The following is a 17,065-nucleotide window of genomic DNA, read 5'->3' as shown; positions in this document are numbered from 1 at the left end:
CTTGCTTGACAACTGAAGGATTGTGAAAATGGCAAGGTGCAAAGAGCCTTTTAACTACAGTTCATCAGGACCGGCTTGCTGAGTGTGCATCTGTTCTTTAAGAGTAATTAACCCGATAATGGTGGAACAGGATGTTAATTATAATGGTGTGTTAATGACATAGAGGATGTTAATGATAATGGTATGTTGATGACATAGAGGATGTTAATGATAATGGTATGTTAATAGTTTAGATGCCCAGGGAGCTCTTCTCTCTAAAGGCTGAAGGTGTGGTGCATGGAATTTAGCTCTCAATGCATTTTAATATTGAAGGGAACATTTTGTATTTTCTAAAGATCGTTTTACCACCCTGAAAAACACATGTGCAGTAGGCTAAGCACGCCAGAGGATCACGAAAAACGCCCAGCTGAAATTGTTTTCTGATTAAATTACTATCATTGAATATCAAACGTTAAATGCCACTCTCCTACGGTCATTTGGTAATGTTGAGAAATCATCTCCTTGATTGTGTTCCACCGTAGACCAAAAGGGGGCAGGAACGCTGTCCACAGACGCTATCCTTTCGCTTTCCATCCTTTCCATCCTTTTCGCTTCTCCACATACCAGCCTCCTCGCACTCACTCACCACCTAGCAGCCCGTGTAGTGATGATGTTGCACCTGTCTTCATCGTTCTCTTCTGAATCATCACGGATGCTGAATGGAATATTTTGACGTCAAATATTTCTAATTGGTCTTAAAAGTTCTAAGAACGCCGACGGTCAATATTAGATGACGCGTTATTTTGCGAGCATGTGGTTTTCTTCTGACTGACGCGAATCGCCTGCGGTATTTTAGTACCAGCAGTGTTTTTGAAAGTGGACAGATAAGCATGGACTAATCGTTGTGATTATTTTCCATTCATGATGGGACCATTCAAACTTTATTTTTTGTACAGTACATTTGCCATCTTCCCAGGTAAGCTAAATGTCCGCATTTTGTTACGCAATTATGTTGATTGATTTCCCATAACTGTCATGTTTTGATTTTAGTATGTTACTGTGACGTGGTTTCAGTTGATAACTGAATTAATGTATTTCTTATTTTTCGTGTTTTACAATAATTTTACAATTTTGGCTGTGTAGGAAGTTGTAACCTATCAGAATAGAGGTTTGTAGGCTAAGTTTCGCAGCATTACATCATGATATAGCAGCAATAGCCGGCTGCGCTGTGTCCACACCTAGGTGTCGGACTGACGGTCGCTGTCCATGGTGCTGAACTAACGCTATCTCTGCCGCGGCCGGACTCTTTCTATCTATCCGGTCTCTCTCATCCAGCTCTAGGCTTTGGTGTCGATCCAGCCCTCCGCATCAACGTATTCGATGAACTGAAGTTGGGAGAGTCTTACGCTGGAGTTTTTCAAGTTCAGGGGTTCCACAATGAGAGCAGAGCCTTTCTTTTCCAAGGTAAGACCCGAAAACTGTATTTGACCCATATCTATGCATTACTCTCAAGGGGCGGCAGGTAGCCTAGTGGTTAGAGGCAGGTAGCCTAGTGGTTAGAGGCAGCTAGCCTAGTGGTTAGCGGCAGGTAGCCTAGTGGTTAGAGGTAGGTAGCCTAGTGGTTAGAGGCAGGTAGCCTAGTGATTAGAGTCAGGTAGCCTAGTGGTTAGAGGCAGGTAGCCTAGTGGTTAGAGGCAGCTAGCCTAGTGGTTAGAGGCAGGTAACCTAGTGGTTAGAGGCAGCTAGCCTAGTGGTTAGAGGCAGGTAACCTAGTGGTTAGAGGCAGCTAGCCTAGTAGTTAGAGGCAGGTAGCCTAGTGGTTAGAGGCAGATAGCCTAGTGGTTAGAGGCAGGTAATCTAGTGGGTAGAGGCAGGTAGCCTAGTAGTTAGAGGCAGGTAGCCTACTGGTTAGAGGCAGCTAGCCTAGTGGTTAGAGGCAGGTAACCTAGTGGTTAGAGGCAGCTAGCCTAGTAGTTAGAGGCAGGTAGCCTAGTGGTTAGAGGCAGATAGCCTAGTGATTAGAGTCAGGTAGCCTAGTGGTTAGAGGCAGGTAGCCTAGTGGTTAGAAGCAGCTAGCCTAGTGGTTAGAGGCAGGTAACCTAGTGGTTAGAGACAGCTAGCCTAGTGGTTAGAGGCAGGTAGCCTACTGGTTAGAGGCAGGTAGCCTAGTGGTTAGAGGCAGCTAGCCTAGTGGTTAGAAGCAGCTAGCCTAGTGGTTAGAGGCAGGTAGCCTAGTGGTTAAAGGCCGGTAGCCTACTGGTTAGAGGCAGGTAACTTAGTGGTTAAAGGCAGGTAGCCTAGTGGTTAGAGGCAGGTAGCCTAGTGGTTAAAGGCCGGTAGCCTACTGGTTAGAGGCAGGTAGCCTAGTGGTTAGAGGCAGCTAGCCTAGTGGTTAGGGGCAGGTAGGCTAGTGGTTAGAGGCAGGTAGCCTAGTGGTTAGAAGCAGCTAGCCTAGTGGTTAGAGGTAGGTAGCCTAGTGGTTAGAGGCAGCTAGCCTAGTGGTTAAAAGCAGCTAGCCTAGTGGTTAAAAGCAGCTAGCCTAGTGGTTAGAGGCAGCTACCCTAGTGGTAAGAGGCAGGTAGCCTAGTGGTTAGAGCATTGGACAAGTAACCGAAAGGTTGCAAGAGCTGACATGGTGAAAATCTGTCGTTCTGCCCCTGAACAGGCAGTTAACCCACTGTTCCTAGGTCGTCATTGAAAATAAGAATTTGTTCTTAACTGACTTGCCTAGTTAAATAAAGGTAAAATAAAAATATTACTCTAACTTTGATCTTGTTTACGTTTGCACGTGTGACTAATCTTCTGCTATGTCATAAGACATTGAGTTCAAATAGCCTACACACCTGTTATAAAGCAGGTAGCCTACTGCTAGGATAGACGTTTGGTCTTGACGTTTCACCCATAGCGGGATAAAGCATTAACGTTACCCTCGGCCCACTGTATGACGAAAGTAGATAACCCCGTCATAACAGATAACCCCATCATAACAGATAACTCCGTCATAACAGATAACCCCGTCATAACAGATAACCCGTCATAATAGATAACCCCGTCATAACAGATAACCCCGTCATAACAGATAACCCCGTCATAATAGATAACCCCGTCATAACAGATAACCCTGTCATAATAGATAACCCTGTCATAACAGATAACACCGTCATAACAGATTGTCATAACAGATAACCCTGTCATAATAGATAACCCCGTCATAATAGATAACCCCGTCATAATAGATAACCCGTCATAACAGATAACCCTGTCATAATAGATAACCCCGTCATAACAGATAACCCCGTCATAATAGATAACCCCGTCATAATAGATAACCCCGTCATAACAGATAACCCCGTCATAACAGATAACCCCGTCATAACAGATAACCCCGTCATAACAGATAACCCTGTCATAACAGATAACCCCGTCATAACAGATAACCCCGTCATAACAGATAACTCCATCATAACAGATAACCCCGTCATAACAGATAACCCCGTCATAACAGATAACCCCGTCATAACAGATAACCCCGTCATAACAGATAACCCCATCATAACAGATAACCCCGTCATAACAGATAACCCCGTCATAACAGATAACCCCGTCATAACAGATAACCCTGTCATAATAGATAACCCCGTCATAACAGATAACCCGTCATAATAGATAACCCCGTCATAATAGATAACCCCGTCATAACAGATAACCCCGTCATAACAGAGAACACCATCGTGGCCTGGTGCCAAGCTGCAGTGAACTATTGGCAGCGACATTATTGTTTCAGTCTATAAATGATAGACTATTTATCCCTTTCTTTTGCCAGACGTAGATCAGCAAAACAAAGATCCAAAATAGAAATCCCAACCCATACAGAAGTCTTTCATTCTGTCATTCGGCTGTCCCCATATTGCGACTTCTAATCCCATGTCTGGAGTTGTAGGTTTAGTAAACACTGGTATACCACATACCCCGCAGCGGGTTATAGTGTGCCCCCCCCTCCACCCCACCCCCAGATATAGTAGGCCTTGAACTACAGTAAATTAACTGTCAGACTGCAACATTTATGCTCATTCTCATTGACAAATGTGTAGAATAGCATGATTAGCTATAAAACTGCATTTTTTTTTATTTCTGCTTCATGGCAATATGTGTAGAATTGCAGAAAATTAGCTAAATTCTCTCAGCCTAATTGCAAAATGTGTACAATAGCATGATTAGCTATAAAACTGTTTTTCTCTGACCCATGGCAATATAAGTTGCAGAAAGTTAGCTATATAACAGCAATTTTCTCTCAACCTCATGGGAAAATGTGTAGAATATCATGAGATTAGCTATAAAGCTGCACATTTTCTCTTTGCCCCATGGCAAAATGTGTGGAATGTGTTTGTGTGAGGGAGATTTTTATTTATTTTCATCTTCCACAAGAGTCTCTGTTTCTTTCATTCAGACTTTCTGTAAGTTTCTCTCTCTGATGTCTCCAAACTGAGGGTGTTGATCTTGAGTTTCTCTCTCTGATGCCTCCAAACTGAGGGTGTTGATCTGAGCTTCAGTGGCTGTGTCTGAGCTAGCAATGCAGACCGCCCCCCCAGAGCAGAAAACAGGGATGAAAACTCTGCTTTGTGTCGAAGCTTAAGTCATTCATTTCATAGGCGTCTTTTATGTTTTGCACTGACTCTCTTGCACAGGCTCAATGTACACTCACTGGACCCTAACCACACACCCACACATATTACACACACACACACACACACACACACACACACACACACACACACACACACACACACACACACACACACACACACACACACACACACACATACACACATACACACACACACACACACACACACACACACACACACACACACACACACACACACACACACACACACACACACACACACACACACACACACACACACACACACACACATTCCTTCACACTCTTCACGTATGCTGCTGCTACTCTCTGTTTATTATCTATGCATAGTCACTTCACCCCGACCTACATGTACATATTACCTAAATGATCTTGACTAACTCGTACCCCTGCACATTGACTCTGTACTGGTACCCCTGCACATTGACTCTGTACTGGTACCCCTGCACATTGACTCTGTACTGGTACCCCTGCACATTGACTCTGTACTGGTACCCCTGCACATTGACTCTGTACTGGTACCCCTGCACATTGACTCTGTACTGGTACCCCTGCACATTGACTCTGTACTGGTACCCCTGCACATTGACTCTGTACTGGTACCCCTGCACATTGACTCTGTACTGGTACCCCTTGTATACAGCCTCGTTATTGTTATTTTCTACTTTGGTTTATTTAGCAAATGTTTCTTAGTTACTTTTTACATTGTTGTTTAGGGGCTCGTAAGTAAGCAGTTCACTGTTTACACCTGTTGTTTTCAAATACAATTTAATTTGTAGGCCTTTTATCCACAGTACCAGTACCAGTCCATGGTTTTGTTGAGGCTATGAGAATCAGAATGAAAGGCAGAATGAAGTATTCAACCCCTTTTGTTATGACAAGCCTAAAGAAGTTCAGGAGTAAAAATGTGCTTTAAAACTCACATAATAAGTTGCATGGACTCACTCTGTGTGCAATAACAGTGTTTAACATGATTTGTGAATGATTACCTCACACATACAATTATCTGTAAGATCCCTCAGTCAAGCAGTTCATTTCAAAGATAGATTCAACCACAAAGACCACATTGTCGTTACTCTACAATACTAAGCTAATTGACAGAGTGAAAAGGAGGAAGCTTGTACAGAATAAAAATGTCCGAAAACATGCAGTTTGTTTGCAACACTGCACTAATACTGCAAAACAAATGTGGCAAAGCAATTCACTTTTTTTCTTGAATACAAAGTGTTATGTTTGTGGCAAATCCAATACAACACATGACTGAGTATCACTCTCCATATTTTCAAGTGTAGTGGTGGCTGCATCATGTTATGGGTATGCTTGTAATCGTTAAGGACTGAGGAGTTTTTCAGGATTAAATATTAAATGGAATGGAGCAAAGCACAGGCAAAATCCTAGAGGAAAACCTGCTTCAGTCTGCTTCCCAACAGACACTGGGAGATGAATGAACCTTTCAGCAGGAACATAACCTAAAAGGCCAAATATTCACTGGAGTTTCTTACCAAGACGACAGTAAATGTTCCTGGGTGGCCGAGGTACAGTTTTGACTTAAATCTGGTTGTCTAGCAATGACCAGTTTGACAGAGCCTTAAGAATCCTGAAAAGAATAATGGGCATATATTGTACAATCCAGGTGTCCAAAGCTCTTAGAGACTTACCCAGAAAGACTCACCGCTGTAATTGCTGCCAAAGGTGATTCTAACATGTATTGACTCGGGGGTGTTAATACTTATGTAATTTGACATTTGCAAACATTTCTAAAAACATGTCTTCACTTAGTCATTATGGGTTATTGTGTGTAGATGGGTGAGGAAAAAAATATATTTAATCCATTTAGAATTCGGGCTGTAACAGCACAAAACGTGGTATGAATCAAGGGTTATGAATATTTTCTGAAGGCACTGTATATATGATTCAAACAACTCAGGAATGAGAGGAATTGTAGCCAGTGTTTCTGCCTGCAGAGTGCTGTCTGTGTGTGTGTGTGTGTGTCCATACAGGAACATCCTACCACTGTTCTCCCTTCTCCTCTCTCCCAGAATTCTAGGCTTTCACAAGGATTAGATGGACCCCATTATGGTTTATCCGTCAACTACATCTATTCATCTATTATAGAAATGATATTTTCTCTTTCGTGTACAATTATAACCCACCTGTTCCCTTGATGCCTTCATAGAGATAATTGAAAGTTGTCATCATAGATATATGGTATCCAGAGGTGAAAGAGGATTCCACACCTGCCAAAGAATAGGTCATGAGTTTCATCAATCTCATCAGGTTTCATATCACAAACAAAGTCAGTGTGCCCCTCAACCCTGCTGAGTGAGTGAACCCTCCCTGTACAGATGTAGGATCATAATATGAGCAAGTTTGCTACAGCAGGAAAACAATCCTGTAGTATTAGGATTATAATTCATGTGCATTTTCGTAGAGGTTGATACATTTTTCGTAAGTGAAAATCAAGTCTGAAATTTCCTGCAACAGGGGGATCAAATTAAGATCCTACACCTGTACCTCTCCATGCTGACTGGATGCTCTCTCTCTGTTCAGTGCAGCAATCAGGTTGCTGCTTACTCATCACTCCAATAGAGACTGTATCTGCAACCGCACAGCAGGACAGGATGCCGTTAGTGTAGTGTTGTCGGCTCTACGTGTGTGTGTGTGCGTGTGCATGTGCGTGTGTGTGTGTGCGTGCGTGTGTGTGTGTGAATGTAACACACATACACACATACACGTGAGATGCCATTCCTGTGCCCATTGCCAAGCTCTGTGTGCCAACCAGACAGAAGGGCAAGAGGCCTAACAGCGGTAGCAACATTAGTCATAGAACATATATCCATGATGCATTGGATAACAGGAAGCAGAGATTAAAGGCCTATGTGTTGGAAACAGTTCTGAGAGTATTTTGTTATGTATCCCAGAGAGGTACATTAGAAGTGATGTATCCCAGAGAGGTACATTATATGTGATGTATCCCAGAGAGGTACATTAGAAGTGATGTATCCCAGAGAGGTACATTAGAAGTGATGTATCCCAGAGAGGTACATTAGAAGTGATGTATCCCAGAGAGGTACATTAGAAGTGATGTATCCCAGAGAGGTACATTAGAAGTGATGTATTCTAGAGAGGTACATTAGAAGTGATGTATCCCAGAGAGGTACATTAGAAGTGATGTATTCTAGAGAGGTACATTATACGTGATGTATCCCAGAGAGGTACATTATATGTGATGTATCCCAGAGAGGTACATTAGAAGTGATGTATCCCAGAGAGGTACATTAGAAGTGTTGTATCCCAGAGAGGTACATTAGAAGTGATGTATCCCAGAGAGGTACATTAGAAGTGATGTATCCCAGAGAGGTACATTAGAAGTGATGTATCCCAGAGAGGTACATTAGAAGTGATGTATCCCAGAGAGGTACATTAGAAGTGATGTATCCCAGAGAGGTACATTAGAAGTGATGTATCCCAGAGAGGTACATTAGAAGTGATGTATTCTAGAGAGGTACATTAGAAGTGATGTATCCCAGAGAGGTACATTAGAAGTGATGTATCCCAGAGAGGTACATTAGAAGTGATGTATTCTAGAGAGGTACATTAGAAGTGATGTATCCCAGAGAGGTACATTAGAAGTGCATCATTAAGTGGTAGAAGTAATATTTAGATCAAATGTTCTATCAGAACAAGATGTGATCTGGTTTCATCTGACCACTTGAGATTGAAACAGGATGATATTTCTCCAATGAATTGGTCTTATTTTGTAAAAGCGAGTCATCCTGTCTTCTAAGTGCTCTCTCTCCTTCTCTCTCTCCCTGTTGATCCCTCTGTCTCTCTGCCAGGCTGTAGGAATCTGCACTGTTAATTCCCCTGCTTTAATTCAACGCTATTTGGAGTTGGGACACTTGTTCCCTGTGTAATGGCTACTTGTCATGAATCATTCAGCTGATTTAGACACACACACATATGCACGCCCACAAGCAGACACACACACACACACACACACACACACACACACACACACACACACACACACAAACACGCATGCACGCACGCAAACACACGTTGGTTCCTGTGGCCACTTCCTGTGACCAGTTCCTGTGACCAAATCCATGGCATGTATCTTGATAAATCAAACTTTTACACCCCAAACTTGATAAAAACACAAGGCAGCATCTCATTAATCAATCTAGATGTAATCCCACGACTGCATGGCCAAGCACGACTCCAACACCATTACTAAGTTTGATGACGACACAACAGTGTAGGCCTGATCACCGACAATGAGAAGACAGCCTAGAGGTCAGAGAACTCGCAGTGTGGTGCCACGACAACAACCTCTCCCTCAATGTGAGCAAGACAAATGAGCTGATCGTGGACTACAGGAAAAGGCGGGCCGAACAGGCCCCCATTAACATCGACGGGGCTGTAGTGGAGCAGGTCGAGAGTTTCAAGTTCCTTGGTGTCCACATCAACAACAAACTATCATGGTCTAACACACCAAGACAGTTTTGATAAGGGCACGACAACACCTTTTCCCCCTCAAGAGACTGAAAAGACTTGTCATGGGTCTACAGATCCTCAAAATGTTTCATAGCTGCACCATCGAGAGCATCCTGACCGGTTGCATCACCGCCTGGTATGGCAACTGTTCGGCATCCGACCATAAGGCTCTGCAGAGGGTAGTGTGTACGGCCCAGTACATCACTGGGGCCAAGCTTCCTACCATCCAGGACCTATATACTAGGCCCAAAAAATTGTCAAAGACTCCAGTAGCCCAGGTCATAGACCATGGTTGATGCTGTGGTTTATTTATAGTTTTCTCAGGGAGATAACTAACTAGTATTGTGATGATGGCTGCAGGCCGGTACAAGTGTGTGTGTGTTTGTTTGTGTCACCAGGCTGTGGTTCAATACAGCGGAGACAGAGTGTCTGACAGAAGGCCAGGCAGCAGGAACAGGAGAAGCCCTGAAAAAGAGAAAGAGAGACCTGGAAAGCCCTGAAATGAGGCCAGTCCCTCTGAGGCACCAGACAGGCAGGCTGGCTGGCTGTGTGTGTGTGTGTGTGTGTGTGTATGTGTGTGTGTGTGTGTGTGTGTGTGTGTGTGTGTGTGTGTGTGTGTGTGTGTGTGTGTGTGTGTGTGTGTGTGTGTGTGTGTGTGTGTGTGTGTGTGTGTGTGTGTGTGTGTGTGTGTGTGTGTGTGTGTGTGTGTGTGTGTGGAGCTTCTTATCTCTTCTCTCTGCATGTTGTATTGATCTGTATCACTACAACACTAACTGTAACCCAGGACAAAGTGACAGGATTTGTGTATCAGAGAGACAGACAGAGAGAGACAGACAGAGAGAGATAGAGAGAGAGAGAGAGACAGAGAGAGAGACAGAGAGAGAGAGAGAGAGAGAGTCGAGAGAGAGAGAGAGAGAGAGAGAGAGAGAGAGAGAGAGAGAGAGAGAGAGACAAGAGTGTTATGTACACCCTCCCTCCCCCATCACCCACAGGTGAAGTCTTAAGAGGACAGTGGGGTAAAATAAAATAGACCATATGGTGCAGATTAGTAGTAATCTCCATGAATCTGAACCCTCTGACTGGGTGTTAAACCATTTCAACATTCATGAGAAACATACAGATGTTGTATCTTCATTTGACCAGTTTCTCAAAGCACGAAAATAATCCTGCAGCAACAGGACATGTGAATTATTATCTTGTTTCTAAACAATATACATTTTTGTATGGGTTGTACATTTTTTAGATAGGATAAATCAAGTCTGAATATTTGAAAGTGAATATTATAATCTTTAGAAGCCATTTTAATCCTTGAATACACTACAATGTGCATTTCCTGCTACACGGGACAATGATCTGCATCAAACGTAAGATATTACAACTGTAAAATGGGCACACATTCAATTTCCCTGTTCTGGTGAAAGCTGCTCAAGTCTTCTTGTTGTCTTGCAGATTTCTACACAGTGTGAGATGCACATCTGAAGGTCTAGACCTTCTGCTTATTTTCAAACAACTAATCCACATTTATTCAGCTTGAGTCAGTGGCCCACCTTGTCATTTCTAATTGGTTGAATTGCATTGTCTTCTGTGAGTTAGTTTATTGAAATATTGAATGCCTTGAATTATTTTGGGGGAAGAGCCCCCATTGCGTCTACTTCTAATGTATGTTAGAGAGTGTTAAGTGTGAGCGTTTTGAGATCGTGGTCCTTATGACATCACCACCCAACCAGTCCATATGGACACTTGTCAATTAAGGACAGACAGCTGGCTGTTGAACAGATACTGTTATAGACAGGGAGCATGAGGATAGGCTTCTCTCTCGTTCTTTCTCTCTGTTCTTTCTTTCTTCCTTTCTGATGACAGATGGAGAGAGGGGAGGGGGGTTGGATAGAGAGAGAATGGCTGTTGTTCCCCAATAAGAATGGTCACATGTTAGCCCACTGTGTGCTGCTGTTGAGAACAGCAACCCCCCCCCCCCCCCACCACTACAATCATCTAAATGTCCTCATCAGCTATGTTACACAGTTGAGTATTTTAAAGTTGAGTTTAAAACAAATGACAGTATCATAATCAACTGTAGGGCCATGTCCCCAAGTACTTAAAATGGTAGTACATACTGTACCTATTGTAGTACATACTGTATCTATGGTAGTACATACTATATATATATATATATATATATATATATATATATATATATATATATGGTAGTACATACTGTACCTATTGTAGTACATACTGTATCTATGGTAGTATATACTATATATATATATATATATATATATGGTAGTACATACTGTACCTATTGTAGTACATACTGTATCTATTGTAGTACATACTATATATATATATATATATATGGTAGTACATACTGTATTTATGGTAGTGCATGTCAGAGCAAAAATCAAGCCATGAGGTCGAAGGAATTGTCCGAAGAACTCTGAGACAGGATTGTGTCGAGGCACAGATCTGAGGAAGGGTATCAAAACATTTCTGCAGCATTGAAGGTCCCCAAGAACACAGTGGCCTCCATCATTATTAAATGGAAGAAGTTTGGAACCACCAAGACTCTTCCTAGAGCTGACCGCCGGGCCAAACTGAGCAGTCTGGGGAGAAGGGCCTTGGTCAGGGAGGTGAGCAAGAACCCGATGATCACTCTGACAGAGATCCAGAGTTCCTGTGTGATGATGGGAGAACATTCCAGAAGGACAACAATCTCTACAGCACTCCACCAATTAGGCCTTTATGGTAGAGTGGTCAGATGGAAGCTACTCCTCAGTAAAAGGCACATGACAGCCCGCTTGGAGTTTTCTAAAAGACACCTAAAGACTCTCAGACAATGAGAAACAAGATTCTCTGGTCTGATGAAACCAAGATTGAACTCTTTGACCTGAATGCTGAGCGTCACGTCTTGAGGAAACCTGGCACCATCCCTACGGTGAAGCATGGTGGTGGCAGTTTCATGCTGTGGGGATGTTTTTCAGTGGTATGGACTGGGAGACTAGTCAGGATCGAGGGAAAGACGAACAGAGCAAAGTACAGAGTGAAAACCTGCTGTAGAGTGCTCAGGACCTCAGACTGGGGTGAAGGTTCACCTTCCAACAGGACAACGATCTTAAGCACACAGCCAAGACAACTCAGGTGTGGTTTCGGAACAAGTCTCTGAATGTCCTTGAGTGGCCCAGCCAGAGCCCAGACTTGAACCCGATCAAACATCTCTGGAGAGATGGCGACGCTCCCACCTCCAACCTGACAGAGCTTGAGAGGCTCTGCAGAGAAGAATGGAAGAAACTCCCCAAATACAGGTGTGCCAAGCTTGTATCGTCATACCCAAAAAGACTCAAGGCTGTAATCACTGCCAAAGGTGCTTCAACAAAGTACTGAGTAAAGGGTCTGAATCCTTATGTAAATGTGATATTTCAGTTTTGTATTTTTTTCACACACACACACTCCCTTTATCTCTTATTGATGGTTCCATTAAAGGAGCGTAGATGTCTGAGGAGAGGATAGAGGGAGGTGAGTTGAGGATAGAGGGGTGGAAGGATGGAGAGATAGGTTTGGCCGAGGGAGAACAAAAGACAGCCATCAGGGCGCTCCCGTGGTTCCAATCCCTTCTCTCACTCTCTCTGTAGATACACTGGAAGTGTAGTTAAAGGGAGCAGGGTTCTGTTCCTTTTCAATATGGAACACAACAGAGTACAGGATAGAATGTCGAACAGATGGTTTATTGACATGAGAGCCCGCTCAAAGGGTAGCGACCATGTGACCTTACTCATCAAGGTTAAATGATTGTACATGACACTAATTAACCAATACAACCACAGCTCTAAAACTGGGGACACACAGTACAACATCTCTGTCCCTGTGAGTGATGGTGGTTCTAGTCTCAGAAACATACAGTATAACATCTCTGTCCCTGTGAGTGATGATATTTTCAGTCTCAGAAACATACAGTATAATCTCTATCCCTGTGAGTGATCATGGTTTCAGTCTCAGAAACATACAGTTTAACATCTCTGTCCCTGTGAGTGATCATGGTTTCAGTCTCAGAAACATACAGTATAATCTCTATCCCTGTGAGTGATGATGGTTTCAGTCTCAGAAACATACAGTAAAACATCTCTGTCCCTGTGAGTGATCATGGTTTCAGTCTCAGAAACATACAGTATAATCTCTGTCCCTGTGAGTGATGATGGTTTCAGTCTCAGAAACATACAGTATAACATCTCTGTCCCTGTGAGTAATTGTGGTTGCTGTCTCCTTCTCTATCAGAAACTGAGACTGAAGGACAATCTATCCAGTAGCATTTTCTGTATCTCCATCTGTTCTTAACTATCTTGCCTAGTTAAAAAAAAAAGGTTAAATAAAAATAAAAAATGTATTTCAATTATGAGGTGGGCCTTGTTAAAAGTTAATTTGTGGACTTTCTATCCCTCTTAATGCGTTTGAACCAATAAGTTGTGTTGTGACAAGATAGGGGGGTATACAGAAGATAGCCCTATTTGGTAAAAGAACAGCTCAAATAAGCAAAGAGAAACGACAGTCCATCATTACTTTAAGACATGAAGGTCAGTCAATCCGGAAAAGGTCAAGAACTTTGAACATTTCTTCGAGTGCCGTCGCAAACAAACATCAAGCGCTATGATGAAACTGTCTCTCATGAGGACTGCCACAGGAAAGGAAGACCCAGAGTTACCTCTACTGCAGAGGGTAGGTTCATTTGAGTTACCTGCCTCAGAAATTGCAGCTCAAATAAATGCTTCACAGAGTTCAAGACACGTCTCAACATCAACTGTTCAAAGGAGACTGCGTAAATCAGTCCTTCATGCAAAGAAACCACTACTAAAGTGCACCACTAAGAAGAAGAGACTTGCTTTGGCCAAGAAACACGAGCAATGGACATTAGACCGGTGGAAAATCTGTCCTTTGGTCTGAGGAGTCCAAACTTGAGAGTTTTGGTTCCAACCGCAGTGTCTTTGTGAGACGCAGAGTAGGTGAACGGATGATCTCCACATGTGTGGTTCCCACCGTGAAGCATGGAGGAGGAGGTGTGATAGTGTGGGGGTGTTTTGCTGTTGACACTGTCTGTTATTTATTTAGAATTCAAGGCACACTTAACCAGCATGGCTACCACAGTATTCTGCAGCGAATGCCATCCTATCTGGTTTGCTCTTAGTGGGCCTATCATTTGTTTTTCAACAGGACAATGAACCAACACACCTACAGGCTGTGTAAGGGCTATTTGACCAAGAAGGAGAGTTATGGAGTGCTGCATCAGATGACCTGGCCTCCACAATCACCCGACCTCAACCCAATTAAGATGGGTTGGGGATGGGTTGGAGCGTGGAGTGAAGGAAAAGCAGCCAACAAATGCTCAGCATATGTGGGAACTCCTTCAAGACTGTTTAAAAAGTATTCCAGGTGAAGCTGGTTGAGAGAATGGCAAGAGTGTGCAAAGCTGTCATCAAGGCAAAGTGTGGATACTTTGAAGAATCTCAAATATAAAATATATTTTGATTTGTTTAACAAGAATTGAAGCTTTCTGCCAACATCAGATATGTCTATGTCCTTGGATTTTTTGTTGTTGTTACTTACAACCCTTGAATGAGTAGGCTTGTCCAAACTTTTGACTGGTACTATATTTTGTTGGATAACCTGTATTACATAATGCAGTGTGTCCTAAATCTCTCCTCCAGTACCCACAGCCGTTACATTTATAGATCAACTCTAATTTTAGCACCTGTTTGAACTACAGCGCTTGATGTTCATTTGTGACCAACAACACTAAGATTCAGAGATCTTTCTCTCTCTCTGCTTTCTCTATCTCTGCCTTTTCTCTCTCTGCTTTCTCTCTCTCTGCTTTCTCTCTCTGCTTTCTCTCTCTCTGCCTTTTCTCTCTCTCTCTCTCTCTCTCTCTCTCTCTCTCTCTTTCTCTCTCTCTGCTTTCTCTCTCTCTCTGCTCTCTCTCTCTCTCTGTTCTCTCTCTCTCTGCTTTCTCTTTCTCTGCTTTCTCTCTCTCTCTCCTCAGACTCATGGAGGAACGTGAGGGTGAAGGAGGATGTAGCAGAGGTGATGCTCCAGAAGCTGAGAGACAAGACAGAGTTCACTGTGCTGGCCACTCTGAAGCAGGAGAGACTCAACTCTGGAGTCCTGCTCTCCATACACTATGCAGAACACAGGTAAGACACAGTCCTCTCCATACACTATGCAGAACACAGGTAAGACACAGTCCTCTCCATAAACTATGCAGAACACAGGTAAGACACAGTCCTCTTCATACACCATGCGGAACACAGGTAAGACACACATCTTGATTTAGAAACCATTTGTGTGCTGTTATGTAATGGAGGTAAGAACGTGTGTCTGACTGGGTGAAGTCCAGTCAGAGACACTATAGAGGACCCTGGTTGAAGTCCAGTCAGAGACACTATAGAGGACCCTGGTTGAAGTCCAGTCAGAGACACTATAGAGGACCCTGGTTGAAGTCCAGTCAGAGACACTATAGAGGACCCTGGTTGAAGTCCAGTCAGAGACATTATAGAGGACCCTGGTTGAAGTCCAGTCAGAGACACTATAGAGGACCCTGGTTGAAGTCCAGTCAGAGACACTATAGAGGACCCTGGTTGAAGTCCAGTCAGAGACATTATAGAGGACTCTGGTTGAAGTCCAGTCAGAGACATTATAGAGGACTGGTTGAAGTCCAGTCAGAGACATTATAGAGGACCCTGGTTGAAGTCCAGTCAGACACTATAGAGGACTCTGGTTGAAGTCCAGTCAGAGACACTATAGAGGACCCTGGTTAAAGTCCAGTCAGAGACATTATAGAGGACTCTGGTTGAAGTCCAGTCAGATACATTATAGAGGACTCTGGTTGAAGTCCAGTCAGAGACATTATAGAGGACTGGTTGAAGTCCAGTCAGAGACATTATAGAGGACCCTGGTTGAAGTCCAGTCAGACACTATAGAGGACTCTGGTTGAAGTCCAGTCAGAGACACTATAGTTGAAGTCCAGTCAGACACTGTAGAGGACCCTGGTTGAAGTCCAGTTAGACACTATAGAGGACTCTGGTTGAAGTCCAGTCAGAGACACTATAGTTGAAGTCCAGTCAGACACTATAGAGGACCCTGGTTGAAGTCCAGTCAGAGACACTATAGAGGACCCTGGTTGAAGTCCAGTCAGAGACACTATAGAGGACCCTGGTTGAAGTCCAGTCAGAGACATTATAGAGGACTCTGGTTGAAGTCCAGTCAGAGACACTATAGAGGACCCTGGTTGAAGTCCAGTCAGAGACATTATAGAGGACCCTGGTTGAAGTCCAGTCAGAGACACTATAGAGGACCCTGGTTGAAGTCCAGTCAGAGACACTATAGAGGACCCTGGTTGAAGTCCAGTCAGAGACATTATAGAGGACTCTGGTTGAAGTCCAGTCAGATACATTATAGAGGACTCTGGTTGAAGTCCAGTCAGAGACATTATAGAGGACTGGTTGAAGTCCAGTCAGAGACATTATAGAGGACCCTGGTTGAAGTCCAGTCAGACACTATAGAGGACTCTGGTTGAAGTCCAGTCAGAGACACTATAGTTGAAGTCCAGTCAGACACTGTAGAGGACCCTGGTTGAAGTCCAGTTAGACACTATAGAGGACTCTGGTTGAAGTCCAGTCAGAGACACTATAGTTGAAGTCCAGTCAGACACTATAGAGGACCCTGGTTGAAGTCCAGTCAGAGACACTATAGAGGACCCTGGTTGAAGTCCAGTCAGAGACACTATAGAGGACCCTGGTTGAAGTCCAGTCAGAGACATTATAGAGGACTCTGGTTGAAGTCCAGTCAGAGACACTATAGAGGACCCTGGTTGAAGTCCAGTCAGAGACATTATAGAGGACCCTGGTTGAAGTCCAGTCAGAGACACTATAGAGGACCCTG

General features: G+C 43.5%; 1 protein-coding gene across 1 annotated transcript in view; it reads left to right on the top strand.

The window, feature by feature from the left end:
- The first annotated feature begins 580 nt into the window (after positions 1-580).
- nell2b (NEL-like 2b) overlaps positions 581-17,065 on the top strand; it is a 125,341-nt gene continuing 108,856 nt past the window's right edge. Inside the window, exons 1-3 of the mRNA XM_036956923.1 lie at positions 581-955; positions 1,315-1,443; positions 15,168-15,318. Of these exons, the coding sequence (XP_036812818.1) occupies positions 901-955; positions 1,315-1,443; positions 15,168-15,318 (335 nt within the window). The 5' untranslated portion in view covers positions 581-900. The remainder of the gene's footprint in view (positions 956-1,314; positions 1,444-15,167; positions 15,319-17,065) is intronic.

The sequence above is a fragment of the Oncorhynchus mykiss genome, chromosome 21, assembly GCF_013265735.2.
Source record: "Oncorhynchus mykiss isolate Arlee chromosome 21, USDA_OmykA_1.1, whole genome shotgun sequence".
NCBI classification, from domain to species: domain Eukaryota; kingdom Metazoa; phylum Chordata; class Actinopteri; order Salmoniformes; family Salmonidae; genus Oncorhynchus; species Oncorhynchus mykiss.
This window is presented reverse-complemented; position numbering and strand designations above follow the sequence as displayed.